Source organism: Megachile rotundata, chromosome 2 (assembly GCF_050947335.1).
Source record: "Megachile rotundata isolate GNS110a chromosome 2, iyMegRotu1, whole genome shotgun sequence".
Classification (NCBI taxonomy): domain Eukaryota; kingdom Metazoa; phylum Arthropoda; class Insecta; order Hymenoptera; family Megachilidae; genus Megachile; species Megachile rotundata.
The window spans coordinates 21,659,701-21,679,705 of NC_134984.1; the positions used below are offsets into that span (position 1 = coordinate 21,659,701).

At 40.7% G+C, this 20,005-nt stretch overlaps 1 protein-coding gene across 5 annotated transcripts in view; it reads right to left on the minus strand.

The window, feature by feature from the left end:
• The window catches only part of Sulf1 (Extracellular sulfatase Sulf1), a 97,457-nt gene that overhangs the window by 14,227 nt on the left and 63,225 nt on the right, over positions 1–20,005 (minus strand). For 4 of the 5 annotated variants that reach the window (XM_012293508.2, XM_012293506.2, XM_076541760.1 and 1 more), the window contains exon 4: positions 4,155–4,476. The exons of the other annotated variant lie outside the window; for it this stretch is intronic. In XM_012293508.2, coding sequence (XP_012148898.1) covers positions 4,155–4,476 — 322 coding nt within the window. The remainder of the gene's footprint in view (positions 1–4,154; positions 4,477–20,005) is intronic. 5 annotated transcript variants of the gene reach the window in all.

A 20,005-nucleotide genomic window follows, 5' to 3' on the forward strand; every position in this document is an offset into this window, starting at 1 on the left:
CTATTTAATGTCGCGAGTCGGTAATAAAAAATTGGATTTGTCGAAGAGTGTTATTGCGGCAGCTTTCTATTACAAGACGAACGCGGTGTTCCAGTCGTCGTAAATTAGCGTGCGTGATTTAACGATGCTCGATTTAGTGTGTAACACGTTGATCGTGTAACGGATACCCGCGTAATTCCCGCGTGTCAGCTTGAACGACATCGCGGACGAATTGTAGCTCGTTCTGGGATTGGCTGCAATTCACTTTTACGAGCACCGCGGCATTCTTATCTGCTTTATGTAACATCTGATAAGCGACCGCCTTGCGCGAGACCGGGACACCGTGCTTATCGATCGAAATCGAGAGGTCCCCCGGTAGGAAAAGCGTGATTTACCTCTCCTCGAGGAAACGCTCGTTTTCCCTCGTTAAACGAGCGGAAATCCTCTTACCTGGCTTTCTGTCCAATTGGATCAAGTGGATTAAGAGAATCGCGGAATTAAAACGATAATGTCAGCGTTAAAATGCTTGAATTACCTCTGCTGTTCTTAATTGAAGAAATTATTTTCCGATAGCACTTCACGACCCGTTAAAACGCGAGAGTTTCAATCGGTCAAGTATCAAACTTCATTTTCTCAAACTTGTACTCTTCCAATGGTATCTCGATATTTTCTCAGCTGTCCGCTTCCTGTCCATTTCGCGGAAACGAGATGCTTGTTTCACCACCGGACAATTTAACGTCTCGTAAACGGGAAAGAGCGACGGTGGAGGCGAAAACGAGAGACGAAGGCACTCTAGACTAGACAACCGGATAGATAACTGCAGCCACACGGGGTGTCATCGTCGCGTGATGGAGTGCCCTAGACGGGGCGAACAGTGTGCGCTGATGAAAAGCACTAAAAAAAACGTGTGCACCCCTCTTGCGAGTCTCGTCTCGCCCCTCTGGACAACGCCCGTCATTGTACCGCCACGATGCAGCTATTATATTCACCTGTCTCTGTTTTCACGGGGGGAAAAAAAACATCGGTGTCTCCTGTTCTCACCTCCAGCTTCGACTCGTAGCCTCTTTGTCCTTTGCTCTTGTCTCCGTTTCGTTGGCTGGACGTACCTGGTGACTACTACGATTCAAACTCGCGACGTTTCGCGAGGGATCTTTTGTCGACAGATCTTACGGGCTATTTTTGTCTGATCTAAGGGTCTTTTACGTTCGATGCCGAATGTAAACGGTTTCTGTTCCATTCAATACAGTTTTTTGGTGCTTGAGGGCTCTGGGAATTTGGAGCTGCTGAGAGGTTACAGGGTGTTTAAAAAGGGTGTACTCAGTATTTTGCAATAGTGAAGGAATACTTCGTTACCTTTTGTTAGCTTGTTCTATTGATCTGTCAATAAACATGTCAATGTGTATGTATGAATGTATATGTTATCTTTTGTTAGCTTGTTGTATTAATCTGTCAATAAACATATCATGTATATGTGTCAATGTATATGTTACGTTTTATTAGCTTATTCTATTAATCTGTTAATAAACATGTCAATGTATATGTATGAATGTATATGTTACCTTTTATTAGCTTGTTCTATTAATCTGCCAATAAACATGTCAATGTATATGTATGAATATATATGTTACGTTTTATTAGCTTATTCTATTAATCTGTTAATAAACATGTCAATGTATATGTATGAATGTTTATGTTACCTTTTATTAGCTTGTTCTATTAATCTGTCAATAAACATATCAATGTATATGTATGAATATATATGTTATCTTTTGTTAGCTTGTTTTATTAATCTGTCAATAAACATATCATGTATATGTGTGAATGTATATGTTATCTTTTATTAGCTTATTCTATTAATCTGTTAATAAACATATCAATGCATATGTGTGAATGTATATGTTACCTTTTATTAGCTTGTTCTATTAATCTGTCTATAAACATATCAATGTATATGTATGAATATATATGTTATCTTTTGTTAGCTTGTTGTATTAATCTGTCAATAAACATATCATGTATATGTGTGAATGTATATGTTTCGTTTTATTAGCTTGTTCTATTAATCTGCCAATAAACATGTCAATGTATATGTATGAATATATATGTTATTTTTTGTTAGCTTGTTTTATTAATCTGTCAATAAACATATCATGTATATGTGTGAATGTATATGTTACCTTTTATTAGCTTATTCTATTAATCTGTTAATAAACATATCAATGCATATGTGTGAATGTATATGTTACCTTTTATTAGCTTGTTCTATTAATCTGTCAATAAATATATCAATGTATATGTATGAATAGATATGTTATCTTTTGTTAGTTTGTTGTATTAATCTGTCAATAAACATATCATGTATATGTGTGAATGTGTATGTTTCGTTTTATTAGCTTGTTCTATTAATCTGCCAATAAACATGTCAATGTATATGTTACCTTTTATTAGCTTATTCTATTAATCTGTTAATAAACACATCAATTTATATGTATGAATGTATATGTTATCTTTTGTTAGCTTGTTCTATTAATCTGTCAATGAACATGTATACGTGAAAATGTTTATAACCTTGATCAAAATGAAATATACATATAATAGCAAATTAAAGTACATCTAATTCTTTCGAGACACCCTGTTCCTTGTATTTCTGTCTGGTATGTGACTGCAGTGACCAATCGTGCTGAAAATACCTGTAAAACGAGAAATTTACTTTTGCCTGTAACCAATCGTCTTGCCAGAAGTCCTGACGTAAGTGATCTCGATTTCGGGACAACGTGAATTTAGAACCGGGAAATAAAAGTCAGAATTTTCGCTTGCGTAGTTGCGAATGCATCTCAATTTGATCTTTCCGCGAAATAGCTCTCGAACAACGAGAAGCACGTAAGAGCGTGCAATTGTAGGCAACTGGCTGCATTATTATTTACACACGCACTGTTCCAGAGTCTATAGCTTCGCTATTCCCGAGATCCTTCGGTTGCAATTTACCTTCCTTTTCTTCGTGTCGTCGAAGACGTCGGATAATTCCTTTAACGCGTTAAATTATCCAACGCGCAAAAGCTGTCGGAGTCGAACTACAGCTTTCTAGAATTCTAAACAGGCATGCAGCGAGTGTTATCGGATTATGGAACGGGGTCTCGAACCGTTAATCTACTTGAAATTTTGATGCGGAAATTGATAAGTGCGAGTCTACGAAGTTAATAACGCGGCTTTGACAAAAGAGAAAATGAACGTTTGAAATAAGCGATGAAATATGGAAGATCGGAGAAATATGCAAATATTTCTTAAATTATCAATGTTTATGTTTCTCATTTATTCAATTTTATGCAATTAATTTCACGGTTTGGTTAAGTTAATGAAATTTTGCAGATACGTGTAAGGAACGTGAACACATTGTCGTTTTTAACCTACAATAACTCTTGCAAAATTAGAGAAAGTTAAACTATGCACTTATGATACATCGACTACTATAAATAAATCGTGTATCCATATGGATTTATGTTTACTTTGTAAGCTTTGATACGCAACAGCCAGCTACAACTCGAACGATTGAAATCCACTTGAAACTACAATGATTTACGAACAAAACGCTGCTTTAAAATCTAACAAACCCTTTCAAGCTATTCAAAGGATCCTACGAAGACTCGATGTCTGATACTTTGTTTATGTAATAAACGCAAGCGTAAAAAATCCGTATTCGTCAGTCGATTGTATTCAGCTCGAACTTTAGCAACACGCACGGTAGAAACAACGGTATCAACAAACGCCAACGCAACGTGCTTCCTGACAATAAGCGTTGTTTCTAAGAACGAGCGTGTTAGCGACAGTCATTCGACGTCCGGCATTGTAAATTCCTTGACCTCGTCCCGATCGCATCTTGTGTCAGCAAGTGCGAAAGTCGACAAGAAATGTATGCTACCGTTCCATTCGAGAGATCTACGTCTAAGCCAAAGTCCTGTTCTGTCGGTATAATGATCATGAATATAAAAATGACTATTTTGAATTATTACGCGAGCTGAAATGGTGGACTATGAAAAAGGCGAATAGTGCTGTAAAAAAATAGGAGAGTGAAATTAGTTTGATTGGAAGAAGGGAGCAAACATTCGGATCGGGGCTAACGAAGTGACCCAAATCCAGGGTAACGAAGGCAAACGGAACAGCAAACTTTCGTTACTTACTGGTGAGTGGTGACGTTGAAGAAGAGATGCGAGAACTGCGGGGCCGAGTCTTCCGGGCCATGGGGCGCCGGGAAGCTCGCGACGAGCATCACCGGCTTCCTGGCGAAATTGTGTTTGCTCTGACGTAGGAAAGCCACGCTGTCGTTCGCTATCAGGTCCGGATAATAGTCCTTGCTGTACTCGAAGCCGTGCTTTATCTTCTTGCCGTTCATATTCACGCTGTAGTTGTAGTACCGTGAATTCATTATGAGCCCGCCCCATTCCCGCCATCCGGGCGGTATGTACGAGCCGTTGTACTTGTTCAGATACTTGCCGAAGTACCCTGAAACGTGTGTTTACGTGAATTCAATTTCTACGCAGTCTGTTCGGATAACGCCTCTAACGTTCGCGGTGTTCCTCAGCACATTTTCATTACGGTTCTGAAGAATCAATTGATCTTCGCACAAAGGATCGGAAAAAAAGTAAACGAATGTTGCCATCGAGTGAATAATGGTCGCGAGGTGTGGCCGACTCGCGGGTCTAATGAAAGAAAGATCTCTACCCCTTACTATCGTGGTTAATAATTAATGTGCTGTGGACACGCTCGACTCGTCGCAGGAACTGACTCATGTAACCGGCCAATTTTGCTTTTATTTTAACCAGAGAATCTAGAGACCGGATTAGTGTCGTAAGAAATTTTGACGTGGGTCGAGGCATTAACCGAACAATTAACTGCATTGAGCAGTCGGTTTTTAGGTCATCGATTGCGTCGAGCATTTCGAAACATTTACAGATCTTTAACCCCTTCCCGTGCTTTGACGAGTCAAGTGACGCACTTACTTCTCAAATGTGACAAACCTTACTCAAATTTTGAATACTCTTTAACTTGACATTTAGGTGCAGCTATAAGTTGCATTATCAAGGATCCCTGAATATAAAATGCGCGCAACATTTTAATTTTCTTTGTTCGGTTTAATGTTATAGCCCTGATTAGTTAGTCTCGACTGACGCATCTGATAAATAAATGGCACGGGAAGGGGTTAAGCAAACAGTCTAGCCTTATTTAATAAAACGAGAGAACAGTAGTATCGGTGTAGCCATGCGTTCTATCGCCACGCGTTGTATTACCACGTTCGCCGTTCCGAACGTGGGGATAACGAAATTTCCAGCTTCCCACGGCAGAAAATTCCACGCGAGAAATATCCTAAGGGCAACTAGTGCTTTTCCTGCCAGTGGATCGCGATAAATCAAAAGGCAATCCCATTTTCCGCTTGCCGACCCCCGGTATACAAGCAGCTCTAGATTCATCTCGGACTAACGTTGAATTATTCATATGGGTAGCATCCAATAATTAATTCAAAAGTACCACCACCTTCGTCGTCCCTGCGTTTACATACCTACCTGTGCCTATAAGGGAATCTTATTTATAACAGTGGCGCGGAACGAGAGGCTGTTTCGGTTAGGACAACTTTTTACCGGTCGAGGACCACCGAGCTGGACCAATCGCATTACTCTCATTTTGCGTTAACCGATGACGTCTCAATAAAGGACCGCCTTGTCCGCTAAATATAAAGAACAGTAAATCTTCCTGGAAGGGTACTGCTTCCAGTGAAAAATACGTCCTTCATCGCGTATCGTTTGCTATGGCACCGGATCCGCAATATCGATCGCTCGTTCGTTATGATATCGCTGGTGTCACGTAACAAAAAGAAGCGACGATTAATTAGCGGCGTTGTCTGAAAAAGTTCGGTCGTTCGGCCAAGTTTTCGAAAACGAGACGCGTTTCTCGGGAAACAGGTTTAGGGGAATTTGCATAAACGAGCCTGTCTCGGTTCACGATTGCTCTTTAATTGTTGATAATTTGGGATTATTGGATAGCGTGTTGAGAATATACTTTAGGGAGCCATTGATGTACAAAGCCGTTCCGTTAATCAACTTAATCGTTTTGGGTTCGCGATAGCATCTAATTCCGAGAAGCAAGTGGACCAGTATCAATATAGCTGAAAGCTCTATTAATCGTTGGAGTCTTCGTCGTTTTCTAATCGCTACTTGATTAATAATTTTTAGCTTCATTATTTTATAATATTGCATGTAGAAAGTTTGAAAAATGACATATCCATAAATAAGCCTTTTATAAGTATAATGTTCGTACAATGTATCCATTTTAATGTTTAATAAATAACCCCATACCGTAATAAACGAGAAGGTCTCGGTTATAACAATTTAGTAGTTCGAATGTATCACGGAAGGCCGTTTGACAAGATCGTTTTTGCATCGATTAATATCGTGGATCTCGCATTTCCCCGGGGTCGTTGCTACGATCGCGTTCACCTCAAGTGCACTTTACACGACGCTGACTTAGCGCCAGCCTAAAAATACCTGGATGCACTGGGGCAGCCGTAAATATCAATTAGATTCTTATCGTGTTATACGGTGTACGTTCTACTGTACAGTGTGCTCCAATAATGATCGACCAGCTCGTTACGAGTCTAATTGGCCGTAACATCCTTCCGCTTAATCATTGTCCTCGTATCAGTCTCGTAAAAACCCCTCGTAAAACCTTGTTGCAAACTGCTCGAAAAACTGCAACATTCTGTTTAAAATGTTGCCGTTATTATCTTAATTCTATTAGAGGTTTTGCTGCGCTGTTTTTCTTCTTGAAGCACGTGAACGACAATCTACATCATTCAAGTCAGACAATTATTTTGTTGAGTCGGACAATTAACCCTTTGCATTATTTTGACGAGTCTGACTCGTGACGCACTAGTACTTCGTCCGTGATAAATTTTACTGGAATTTTTAATACACTTCAATTTGGAGTACAAGTCCAATTATAATTTGCATAATCAACGATTGTATTATAACATATTGACATAACATTTCAAATTTTTTTGTCTGTTTTAATATTGTAGCTGTAATTAATTAGTTCTGACTGACGCACCTGACAAATAAGTCACAGTGCAAGGGGTTAAATACATTAATTCTCTTTTATGTACCCATATTTTTCTTTAATAATGTATATGGAAACTAATGGAATTTATGAAGCATACAATGGTATAATACATCACACGTGATATGAATGTCACATGGATGTAACGTGTCCTTTGCTTGACGAATTTGAAACGAGCCACATATGTGAACCTCGAAGAGATTAAAATAAATGTACCATTACTTTAATACCGATATATTTTCTTGTACCTATAATTCTTGACACGATTCATTTTAAACATATTGTTATAAATACGACTGGTAAAATAGAGGACCAAATAGCTAATCAGATTTAGCAGGAGCCTCCGACGGTCCAAACGACCCCCGTTTTCAATTATAACCGCAGCGTGCGCAAGAGCCATTTCTCATCAGTTCGCAGTTTCATTCGATATATCAGCGTCGTTATCCAGCTGAAAACGAGCATACGTCAAGGAACAACCTTCGACGTCGTTCTCGATTCGCCGCGGTTCGTTGCATTGGCTCGATACATCCTTTTCGCGAATTCTGGCCCATATTCCGGTGCATGTCTCGTGTATATCCGCTGCATCGATCGCTGCAACCATTCCGATTCCCCTGTCCAGGATATATGGTCGTTTTATTCGTGCGGACCAAAGCTCGGCCCGCGACTGGCGCCAGGATATCACGGCTCCTGCCCTCGTCCTTTTGTCCCGCTTTGTCGGGGTAGACCGATCGACCGACCGTGTGTCTCGGTTTTTTACGATCGACCGGCATCGACAACGAACCGGCCGTTATTTCTGCGTTTTCACTCGCGTCTAGCACGCTTTTTCTGCGTCGACCTTGCACACTCTGGCTGCGTTCAAGAAGCAACAGGTAACGCGGATATCGGACGCGTTTGACCCACTGCGTTCGCGTGATTCACAATCGAATTGGGGATTCCACGAATGTATCGCTTTTCATCCCTCTTCTCATTCAGCTGAAACGATTCGATAAATTGTATACGTGTTCCGGTAACGATTCAAATAATTTTATAGCGCTATGACGTTCAAATTTCGTCCGGACTTTGAACAAGAGATACGATAGCTTTAATAGGGAAAGCTCAGGAGTCACTGTACAAAATCTCACGGCCGACCGAGCTTCGGCTAAATCCGATTAGCGGGGCAGTTCGTAAATCTGGATAGATTCACCGGTCCCGAGAGTATTTAAAAAGAAGCGAAGGTTTTGGCCAGTTCGGATTCCCAGGAAAGCTGGCCAACGGGTGTCCGAGTCGGATTAGAGAACGGTACCGATATTAGCAAGGCTAAGTGCACGCTAGTTTATTCGGCACATCGCGATGTACCGAATCGGTAATAGTAGGACTTCCAAATTATTTCGGCTCGATGGTTTCGTGCCAACGGGGTATTAACCCCGTTTTCCATGGAGGCTCGTCGATTCCCTGGCTCGCGTGTCGACCGATGCCCCCGTCATCCCGTTTCGTGCGATTTTCAACGTGGACGATTTAAAGGTGCATCGCATGCAGTCGGCTTTAACGAGCGGCACGAGCTCGCGAAAAGAATCTCTCTACAAATAGAGGCAGTTCAACGTTACCCACGAATCACTGGTTATTACGTGAAAATTTTCCTGATGATGGTCAACGTGGTACGATTGTTAGCGACGTGATCGAGCGCCTCGCGAGCTAGAATCATAAAACTGACTCAGACTTGCTTCATGAATTTGGTGGTCTAGAAATCATGAAAGAAAATCATGAAGAAAAATTTGAAAATTATTTAAAAAATTTTAAGGTTTCTGAGAAGTAGATGTTTAGGAATTTGAAGATGTAAAAGTTATAATTGTGGTATGTGTGTGTGTATGTAATTGTATGATCGACATGGGTGCATAATATGAATGAAGCTTGCGTATGGTATGATTGAAGTTTGCATGTAATGAAGGTTGCTAGAAGATTGTAAGATTGTCTTTTTGTGATCGAATGTTTTTGGGAGAAAAGCAAAGAGGGTTCGTGAGAGATTGTGAGATGGAGACGCGAGAAGTTTGTTAATTCCTGAAGTTCCATTTGTGTTGCATTTAATTAATTATACTTTGTTAATAAATTTCATTAATCTTTCTAATTATTAAATATTATTATACATAATATTTGAAGTTCTTGTTAACTTTCCACTTGTGTCCCTGACAAAAGGAAGGCTACGTTTCCAATCATACCCCAATCACGGAAAGTTGCGAGACGCTAATTTTCGTACATTCTCAACAACGTATCGACAAGAAAATCATCCTTGAAATTTATGAAAGCATCGAACGCTTTGACGTGAATGAATTGTCGGTGATTGAAAAGTTCTGTATATACGTTACGAAGTGCAATTATACCCCGGTCGTTGCGTGTACCGAGTTTTTTGGCCACCAGTTTGCGTGCACGCATGCATTAATCGTAGAAAACTGTTCTGGACGATGTATGGTACCAACGTCTTACGCTGATGTACCGTCATTACGCACTTATCATGATTATGCAGATAATAGGGACCGATTTGTCTTATTACCGGTGCGAGCGTCCGTTCCGACGCGATAATTTTTTACTCTGTCTTCATACTACTTCTTGAACGCTCGTTTCTTTATGAGCTGCGAAGATAGTCGTGGGGCAGAAAAATTCATGTCAGATTCAGTGGTGATTAACCTTTGGTAATCCGCTGCTGCGATATTCCTTGATTCGTGAAATTTTCAAATTCTCCATTTTAATTTTACTTACATTTAATGCATAGTGGATGGGTGATCTTTGGTCGAGTCTCAAACGTATGTAAGTTACACGTGAATCGATCAAAAGGACTTTAGCATCCTATGCTAATAAAATATTTTATTTATAAATGATATTTTTATATAAATAATAAAAATATATTTTATTTAATTAATTAAATTTTTATTTTTAAAAAATTAATTATTATATACATAGTTATATGATAAAAATTATTTGAATGAATTTTTTAATTATTAAAATTATTTTAATAATTTTAAAAATTAGTTATTATATACATAATTATATGAATAAAAATTATTTGAATGAATTTTTTAATAATTAAAATTATACCCATATAAATTTTAAGTTGGGAGGTAAAATATTTATGGGTATAATTATAAATTATTAAATTTGTTTATAATTTTATTCTAATAAATATACGTATATATATAAATAAAAATTATTTTATAAAATTTAATTATTGAAAATTGTACCCATATTCAGCAACACATGACTTTGCATCCAACAGCGTAATTATACTGAATGTATAATTCAATGAAAGTTTTACGATATAAATGTTCTGAATAACCACGGTATCTTCGAAAGAATAATACACGGTATATCTCCGTTAATTTGACGGTAAGAAAAGGAACATGAAAGAGGCTGTTTTCGCATTCCTCATCGAAATTACGGTTCATTTCTCACGTCTGACGAAGCGGGGCAAAAAGCGACACGAAAATCACATCCCTCGTTGAAAGAGTCTGCGGGACCGGCTGCTTAAGGTGTCATTCGTTTTTACCCAATCGCAGCCAACGCGCCTTTTGACGACGGTGCGTAGAGGGTCGCAAAACCCCACTGAATGCACCGATCCGCAGAGCTGCACCTGCATATCGTGGGGGCCCTTTTGTGAGCAGCGTGTGTGCGACCCTCGCGTACCATCCAAGTGAACGTGTGGGTGCCCCAACGCGGAGTCCACCTCGTCTTCGACCTTCTCCCTTCGTTTCCCTTGCTGAACATCGCTCCTCTATCCTTCGTGTTCCACGTGCACTCGAAAAACTGGCGGCGCGTCCTCTCGAGCCGGCAACAGCCACGAACAATGCTCTTCCACGGGTCTGCGCCATACCGCGATTTAAATTTAGATAATCTCACCTGCACCGGATGGCTACCTGCCCATCGTGTGTACGCACTAATGTTATGGGCAGCGCAACTTTTTTTCGGACCCTCAAATTTTCAGCTGTTTGCATTTTAAGCTCTCCGTTGCTTTCGCTTATAATATCTACTGCTTTACATATTGCTGTACTGTAATAAAATATTGATGATTTGTATTACGGTTACGAGTTTACTGAAACTTCTTTCAATTATATCAAGAAATTAGTCCTGATTGGCGTGAGTATCGAAACAATTGGTTAAGGAGTTCCTGCGGAGAATTTTTGTTCGACAACAACGAGCTCGATTGCCGAAGTTAACTTGAAGTTAGGTTCACCGGCCGGTTACTGCTCGGGTAATCGGCTATCTAGGAAGTTCGTGAGCACAAGCATTTAGTGGTTTCGAGGTTGCTCGAAATTGGTGGATTCTATGGTCTGTATTCGACATCGGTAAGTAATCTCCTTTAACTAAGCAACTTTGGTCTAGACGTTTAACTACTACATTCGATTCAATGTCTGTTTTTCTTACTTTTCGACAAACATCTCCACACATTTTTTACGAAACTCAATTAAATAGGGAGGACAAAGATGTTTCATCTTAATCTGACACTTTCTTAGCGAGGTTTTTAATAACAAAATGCAGAGAAATTTTCTTTTCCTGATCACACCCTAAGATTTAACTTGTATTTGACATCCTAGCTACATCCTCCATCACATCAACGTCGACATAGCGTGGATCCGTGGATCTTGACCAATACAGGCCACACAATCGCGTCGAGAGTAACAGCTGCGTCAGCAACAAGCAACAACAGCAATCTGGGCACTCTGATAACGCCTGGACCTCGCTCCAGGATGCTCACGACCGGACTTTCGTGCGGTGCCATCGCATCTCCGCTTGTATCTACGTTCAGTTCCTGCCTAATCGTATATACGATCATGCACATGCCAGCTAAGCTGAATGGCGCGAGATATCGTCCTTGAATGTCCTTTTACTACGTTCTCATCTTTACCGCCCACAAAGAGAAGGTAATACGCTTTCCTCCAATGGGGGTAAAGTTTTAATGTCTACGTAACCTCGTGAGGTGCTAGCTGGACGTAAACGCTTGTTTTAACACAGCCTTGGCTGTGTGATTAACCATTAAAAACTTTCGACTTTCTTCGGGGTTTTGGAGAGCGATATGAGTTTCCTGGATTATTTCGGAGTACATAATTGCGTGAAGTTTGGAACTAATCAGAGTTTCGTAGATTGTATGCTTCCTTTGCTAATGGAACCGCGGTATATCGTTTACTAATATCTTCGAGTTGTCGGAACTATGCGCTGGAGGAACGGTAGGTTTTGTTGGGGAGGACGGTGAATCAAGGGGAGATGTCAGTTTAGGGTATGAAGTATTTTGCTGTATTAATACTAATACTTAATGCTAATACTTAATACTGATACTTAATACTAATACTTAATACTAATACTTAATACTAATACTTAATGCTAATACTTAACACTAATATTTAATACTAATACTTAATACTAATACTTAATACTAATACTTAAAACTAATACTTAATGCTAATACTTAATGCTAATACTTAAAACTAATACTTAATGCTAATACTTAATGCTAATACTTAATGCTAATACTTAATGCTAATACTTAATGCTAATACTTAATACTCATACTTAATACTGATACTCAATACTGATACACAATACTGATACTCAATACTGATACTTAATACTGATACGTAATACTGATACCTAATACTGATACCTAATACTGATATTCAATACTGATATTCAATACTGATACTCAATACTGATACTCAATACTGATACTCAATATTGACACTCAATATTGATACTCAATACTGATACTCAATACTGATACTCAATACTGATACTCAATACTGATACTCAATACTGATATTCAATACTGATACTCAATACTGATTCTCAATACTGATACTCAATACTGATACTCAATACTGATACTCAACAGTGATTCTCAATACTGACACTCAATACTGATACTCAATACTGATACGCAATACAGATACTCAATACTGATATTCAATACTGATACTCAATAGTGATACTCAATACTGATACTGAATACTGATACTCAATAGTGATACTCAATACTGATACTCAATAGTGATTCTCAATAGTGATTCTCAATACTGATACGCAATACTGATACTCAATACTGATGCTCAATAGTGATACTCAATAGTGATACTCAATAGTGATACTCAATACTGATACTCAATATTGATACTCAATAGTGATTCTCAATATTGATTCTCAATATTGATACTCAATACTGATACTCAATACTGATACTCAATACTGATACTCAATAGTAATACTCAATAGTTATTACTTTTTACAGACGAAGATGCACCTGGTTTTCTTCATCCGCCATTTTCGCAAAGAAATTTCATCGTATTCAGTACCTTTCCTTCCGCGTCTTTGCATTGAAGATTCAAGGAATGTTTCGATCGCCATACACGAGCCGGAACCAACGCATAAGGAGATTTGTTTTATTGCCGGTGCCTCGCGCGTGAGGGTAGATAGGTCGAGGTTCGTGGGGTTCGAAAATACGAGCGAACAATCGGACATTCCGAGTGGAACGTAAATTCGTCGAATGGAGACGGAGTTTAATCAGGAATTTTCTTTCGTATACGAGCGAATCGGCGATCGTAGGTGAAAGAGAGGTAAGCATGAAAACCCGCTGAAGAAGGTTTCCAATCTTTCGGAAGATTGTTCGTTGAGCAAACGTGATATCCCTTCGTTAAACATCACCGGGTACTCCGCAAGGAACGAGGTTTCCGTGAATACTTGTTCCCGAGTTGGATGAACTCCGTTCTCGAATAAATTCTAATTACAGTTCCGAATGAATACCTGCTTGAAACGTTACGACTTTCCCGGTGGCGTGCCCCCGTTAATTTTGCAAACACCTCGATTTACCGGCGTTTCGTAATAACCGTTCCTTTGAATCGCACCGTTGGAGATCCGTGCTGAACGGAAAAGGGACGAGAAGCACGTAGTATTTCTCGCACGATTTCTCATGCGGCCATTTCCTGGCCACGTTACACGCCCGCCGTGCGAAAATCTGATATCCCCTGAATTGGGTCTCGAGCGCATCTATGCTGCTACGGAAATTATAGAGTAGAAAATCGGTTTCGGATAAGGACCATATCCGCCCTCCGTTCCCCTTTCTTTCCTCTGCAACGGTAAAAGATTCCTTTCGTGCACGTTCTTGGTTTTCGAGAATTACAACACTGTATCCAACGTTAAACACCTATAGTCACGGTTCTTGAATCTCGCAAATTGGCACCCATATCTTCGTGCTTGAAAAAATGCTGATGCATCTTCGTACAGCTGGAGTGGCCTTGCACGTCCTTGTGTCGTAAGTCACTGAACTTGTTTCGTTACCCTGTACGAAAGTATGACATTCCGTTTGACTCCACATCTTCGCGTCCGACATTCCTTCTCGAGTCGACTTTCCACGAATTAGTTCGATAGGGAAGAACAAACACTCGGTATTCATGATCTGAAGTTTGGGTTTGCGCAGCAATAAAACACGTAGCCAGTAATTTTCGAGGCTGTACTCGAAAGAGAAGGGTTTCGACAGCGTCTTTAGACGGACTTTTTTTCACTTTACGCCGCCCTTCGCCGGCCGTAAGGTATAATGATAAGGCCACACACGCGTCGAGAGCCGCGCCAGGTATACAATAGATTCAGCGTTGGATAACCGGAGGTCTCGAATCGACCGAAAGCGAGAACGAGCAGAGGAAACATTCGGTGGCACACCTCGCAACGGTCCAACTTGTTAACTGGAAAATCCTAACAAACCGGGAGTAACGTTCGTCAAACAAACGGTTTCTCGATGCATTTGCATCCGAATTCCTTTCGGGCGACTATGTACGCTAGGAAAAATATCTTCTTTCCGATTGATCGATCGACTCTCGTTATCCGCTGCATCGCTGTACGAGACCAGATATCTTAATAGAATATCTGATAGATCTTAATGGATCCGGCGCAGCCGGGACAGATCGACGTTTCGTAGATTTATCTGCGCTCGGTTCGGATATCTGCCTATGCAAATCGAACGTGTAGCCAAAGCAGCCTTGTTATACTTATTGGCTCGAGGGTTTATCACGCGACGATGTGATTTAGCCGATTCTCGCGTGTCGCGAAAATAAAATGCTCGTAAATAGTCTAAGTATACGTTCTTTTTAAACAGTCACGAGAAGTATGCACGAGATATCTTGTGGATGTGCACGAAGCAAATCCGCTGAAGTAGGGTTTTAGAAATTATTCATTACGATCCTGATCCTTTCAGGACGTCAGCCATTGACTCGCGATTCAATTCGATCCACAACGCGGTTTTTGCAAACTTCGCGATCTATGTTCCGTAAACGTTTATTTGTATTCGGTACTTAGAAGATCGATCTTCCACTTATCCGACCGCTGCCCCGTACTTGCCTCGACGTTTATCGTTCAATCGTCAAGATCAATACGAAAGCTTCTCAAGCATGCGACGTTACTTTTGCCGGTGCGCAACAATGCCAAGTCGAACAATCGAGGCAATACCGTTGCCTTCGTTTCTCGTTTACTTCCTACGGTAGAATCGAGCGGGAACGCCTCCGAGAAAGACGCGGAATCGATCGAGGATCGAAGGCCATCGCGTAGGTTTTGCGACCGTAGAATCTCATAAAATTCAACGAGGAGACGAGGCACGCGTGCAAACGAGCTAAAAATAACTTTCTTATATTAGGTCGTTAAGTGTGGAAATTGACAAATGTTGAAACTTCGACGTTTATTGCTTCTCGTGCCGGATTTCTACGTTACGTTAGTTTGTTCCGAAATGTATTCTCATTCGTACATCGGCCCGTTTGGAAACTGTGGAAAATGCGACTCACGAATGTGGATACACGATGATAGACTATAACAGGGGGGCCAACCTGCGGCTCTTTGAAGGATTACTTGTGGCTCTCGATGAATGTACCCAAGTTTCATTTTTGTGCTATTATATTTTAAAAAATTATTATCGTTCCGTATGTGCTTCAAAATGTCTGAAATTACTGACGACAAATATGAAAGACTAAGTGCAACGTTGTAACTGTTACATATGCAATCTAAATTTTGAATATTGGCGCCAGTTAATTTATTCTTTTCTATCACTAGATGTCATAAATGTAATAAGGGGTCTTGTATATATAGATATGCGTGAGAGCGTCGCGTCCTACTGTTCTGCTGTTTTGTAACGAGGTAATGCGTTGTAATACCCTTTCTTGTTCAATTTAAACTTTAAACTATATTTTTCATATTTCATACTTACATGTAGTTTATAAGTGGATTATAGTTAAAAATATATATTGTTCATTAAGTAAAAGTAAAACACGTGTAGCTTCATTTAAGTAAAAACTGCCAACAGTAACAAATTTCATTTCCATTCAAGTTAAGAATGATATGACTCATCGAAAACTGCGGCTCGCGAAACATTTCAAATTTTGAAAAATGGCTCGGACTATCAAGGAGCTTGGCCACCCCTGACTATAATGTTGGGTGGATGACCCGCTACCAAAGAAGCCAGTTAAAAAGCAGGGATCTGGGGTTTTTCGTATCGGTTGGCAAGATGCACGCCTGCTCGTGAGCAACGAACGATCGGCAGACTAGTTCTCGGACCTAATTAGCATCGGCAAATTCAGGTCTAGTTTCACGCCCGTCCGACACAACAACAACGTGGGGTCGCGAACGCGGCTTAAAGGTGAGGCCGGCTAACGTATGCGCGCGTGACAAGATCCTCTTGCGAAGATAGCGAAGAAAATTTGTCGCCCGGCCTGCCAGCCCTGGTATTCTGGTCAGGGACACTCTGTGTACAACGGGCAAACGATAACGAAAACCAGTTCTCTTTCTCGGATCGTTCGGTACCGGCGATCGGTTCGCGGCTCGTAATTATTCGTTGAACCAGCCATCAGGTCGGATATCGAAACGTTTCTGCAACTTTGTTGCGGAAAGATGATCTGGGTCCTTATTCCAAAGAAACGAATGCGAATGGTGTCTGCATGTGGGTGATGTCTTCTGCGTTATTTATTTTTAAGACTGGTTTCAGAATTTTATTAACCCTTTGCACTCCTATGTCGATTGTGGCTCGACATTTTTCTTGATTTCATAAATAATTGGTTGAATATGTATTTTATCATTTATTTACTACTGGTAATAAAAGAAAAATGTACTCGTCACATACGCCTGTGGTGCAATACACTTTATGGAGAACCTCTTTCTTGATCTATTTTGTAAATTAACCCCTTCCCTTTGACGAGTCTCATTCGTGACGCACTCACAACTCAAATGTGATTAATGTTACTCAAATTTTGAATACTCTTCAACTTGAAGTTTAGATCCAACTATCATTTGCGTTGTCAAGGATCCCTGAATATAAAATACTTAGAACATTTTAATTTTCTTTGTTCGTTTTAATGTTATAGTCTTGACTGACGCACCTCATAAATAAATGGCACGGCAAGGGGTTAAGAAGTCGATAGGTGAAGGAAATTGAGGAGTGCAAAGGTTTAAATCGGCCTGCGTTATAGGCGAGTTATGATACTTGTTATAGGTGTAATAAATATAAGAGTAATGTCTAATGTCTAGTAATGATAGTAATAGCTATATTACAAAGTTGAGGAAGCAGAACATGCGAGTAGAAATAAAGAGGTTCCTCAATTTCCGAGGGGATCGTAACCAGAAGCCGGCAGTCACATGGAAACCGGATCGCGCTCAGGTTTGTTTAATGCCCGTGTAATTTGAACTCATTTCACCGAAGATGGATGGCTGTCTGGCTAAAGGGGAATCACGGCAGCCAGGCAAATTGATTAATTATCACCCTTTTTCTGACTGCGTCCGCGGAGATGCGGACTATCCGTCTACCTATGAAGGAGGAATATGGTGCTCATTAGACGCATCCTCGCAACCGGGAACGCTACTAATAGCTCTTCAGAGAAGTCTAATAGTTGTTGGAAGGAAATTGGAAGGAAATATGACCATAATTACCGGGCACACGTATCAGTTTCATTTTGGTTGAACGCGGCTAGATTTTTGGAAGTTAGCCAATCGGTAGCGGATGTGGACGAGGCTTAAAGGTTGAGAAGGCTGGCCACTCGCAGGGAGCAACGTCCTTCCTGGCTGTGTTCGAATATGGTCGTACGTGGAGGCACGAAGGACGAAACAACGGGGAGAACACGGATGGACAAGGAGAGACGTCGTCGTTCATCGTGGTTAAAGGGAACGCGTGCTCGAAGGGCTCTCCCAACAGGAGCCCGTCTCTCTGCCCGTCGAAGAAGGGTCGAACTGTCACGATCGTGAGAAGATTTTTGTCTCCGCTCGCGTTCCTCTACCGGTCGTGATCTCCTTTTCTTCTGTACTCCATCCGAGGTGATCGACGACGTCTGGCGACGTTGCGCAGCGAATTCGAATAAGCCGAGTTAGGCTTCATCGCTCGCTTTCGCGAATAATCTCCTGGCGAGATAGCCGGCTACAGGATCTATGCATGCTCCGCGCTTGAGATACGAGAGCCTCTGGTCTAATTTACAAGATCTGTCCCGTAGACGCGATATGCGAACCGCCTTTAACGAACCGAGGGTCAATAACCAGACTCCTGCTTGGCTACGTATATGGATTTGCGATATCAGCTTTATTTTCTCTTACTTTCCACTGTAAATGGGACCTCATTGAGTTTGGGTTATAGGTTTTTTCTACTATATAAAGTTTGATGTTTCTAAGTGCCTGAACTTTCAAATTGCGAGATTGAAAGACGTTGGGTTTCCTTCAGCCCGGTACCGGTAGGGTAGACTCGAGGCTAGAGTCAGGATTTTTGAAAGGGCGGCTGATGATCGGTAACGAGCGATTAAAAAGGCTGAATCGGTCGTTTAACGACTCATCGTTCGCCAGCTTCGTACTCTTCGGTAAACGCATCGAGGAACACTCTCGACACCGCGCGACGGTTCGGTCTTTTTGCAATTTCACTCGGGGCGTTGGAGTTATCTCGTTCGAATCATCGGTAAGGCTTCAACCCTGCTTCTTTTTCGAGGAGGCTTCCCCGTCAGCTGCAGGTGTTTACAGACACCTTTTTTGCGGTCTGAAAACGATCCGGGCAGAAATTTCGAGGCAAACAACGAGATCCGTAGGGTACCGAATCGATCGATACCTGGCTCGGAATGTTGGTTATTTCGTAGCTAGAATTCGACGAATCTGATTATTGGCCGTCGATTTCAACGGCCAATGTTCGTTCGCGTGAAAACGATTGTTCAGACCCGCGACGAGAATCGAAGAAGAAAGGAAAAATAGCTTCCCCGAGGGAAACCTGTTCTCTCGACCGGACCGAGATATTTGCCTTTCGTTTTAAATTTATCTGACAATGAGAGAATAAAGTGTTCGGGAACTGTCGGATGGGAAAGACTTTTAAGTCCTACTTCGTGATAATTGATTAAATTCCCGTCATCCCTCTTTGCACCTCCGCTGTCAAGACGAAATACAGATAGCCTACTTTGCAGAACACTCAACATCTTTGGACTCCAAATTATTCTCGATATTATTCTGCAGTCTTCGACAATCCATTAGAAAAAATTACCAGCTGCGATCATTCGTTTCATAAATCCCGTTTAGACCGTAATGATCAAAATAATTTACGACTATCTCAGGATTATGACCAATGATTATGGCTAATTTACGATTATAAGGTTGTTAATGCAGGTAAAATCTGTAAAACTTAGCGAACGAAACTTTCCCGGAAATCAGCGAACAAACTTTTAGCCAGAACTGTATATCGAAAAACCTGAAAGTTCGTGCATCGATAACACAAGCACAGCTCGGCAAAGGGATGTAGGTCACTCCCAGCAATTCACTTAACAGATTAATTAATTTTCAAGCGTATTTACATTAAACCTCGCAGAACCCTATACGGTACATAAACATACTAATTAACTAATTGAGTAAATGTTCGGAATTTATGTTCCCAAGTAATAAAGTCTCGAAGCGTAAAATTGCATTCCCCGTTTTCGACTGC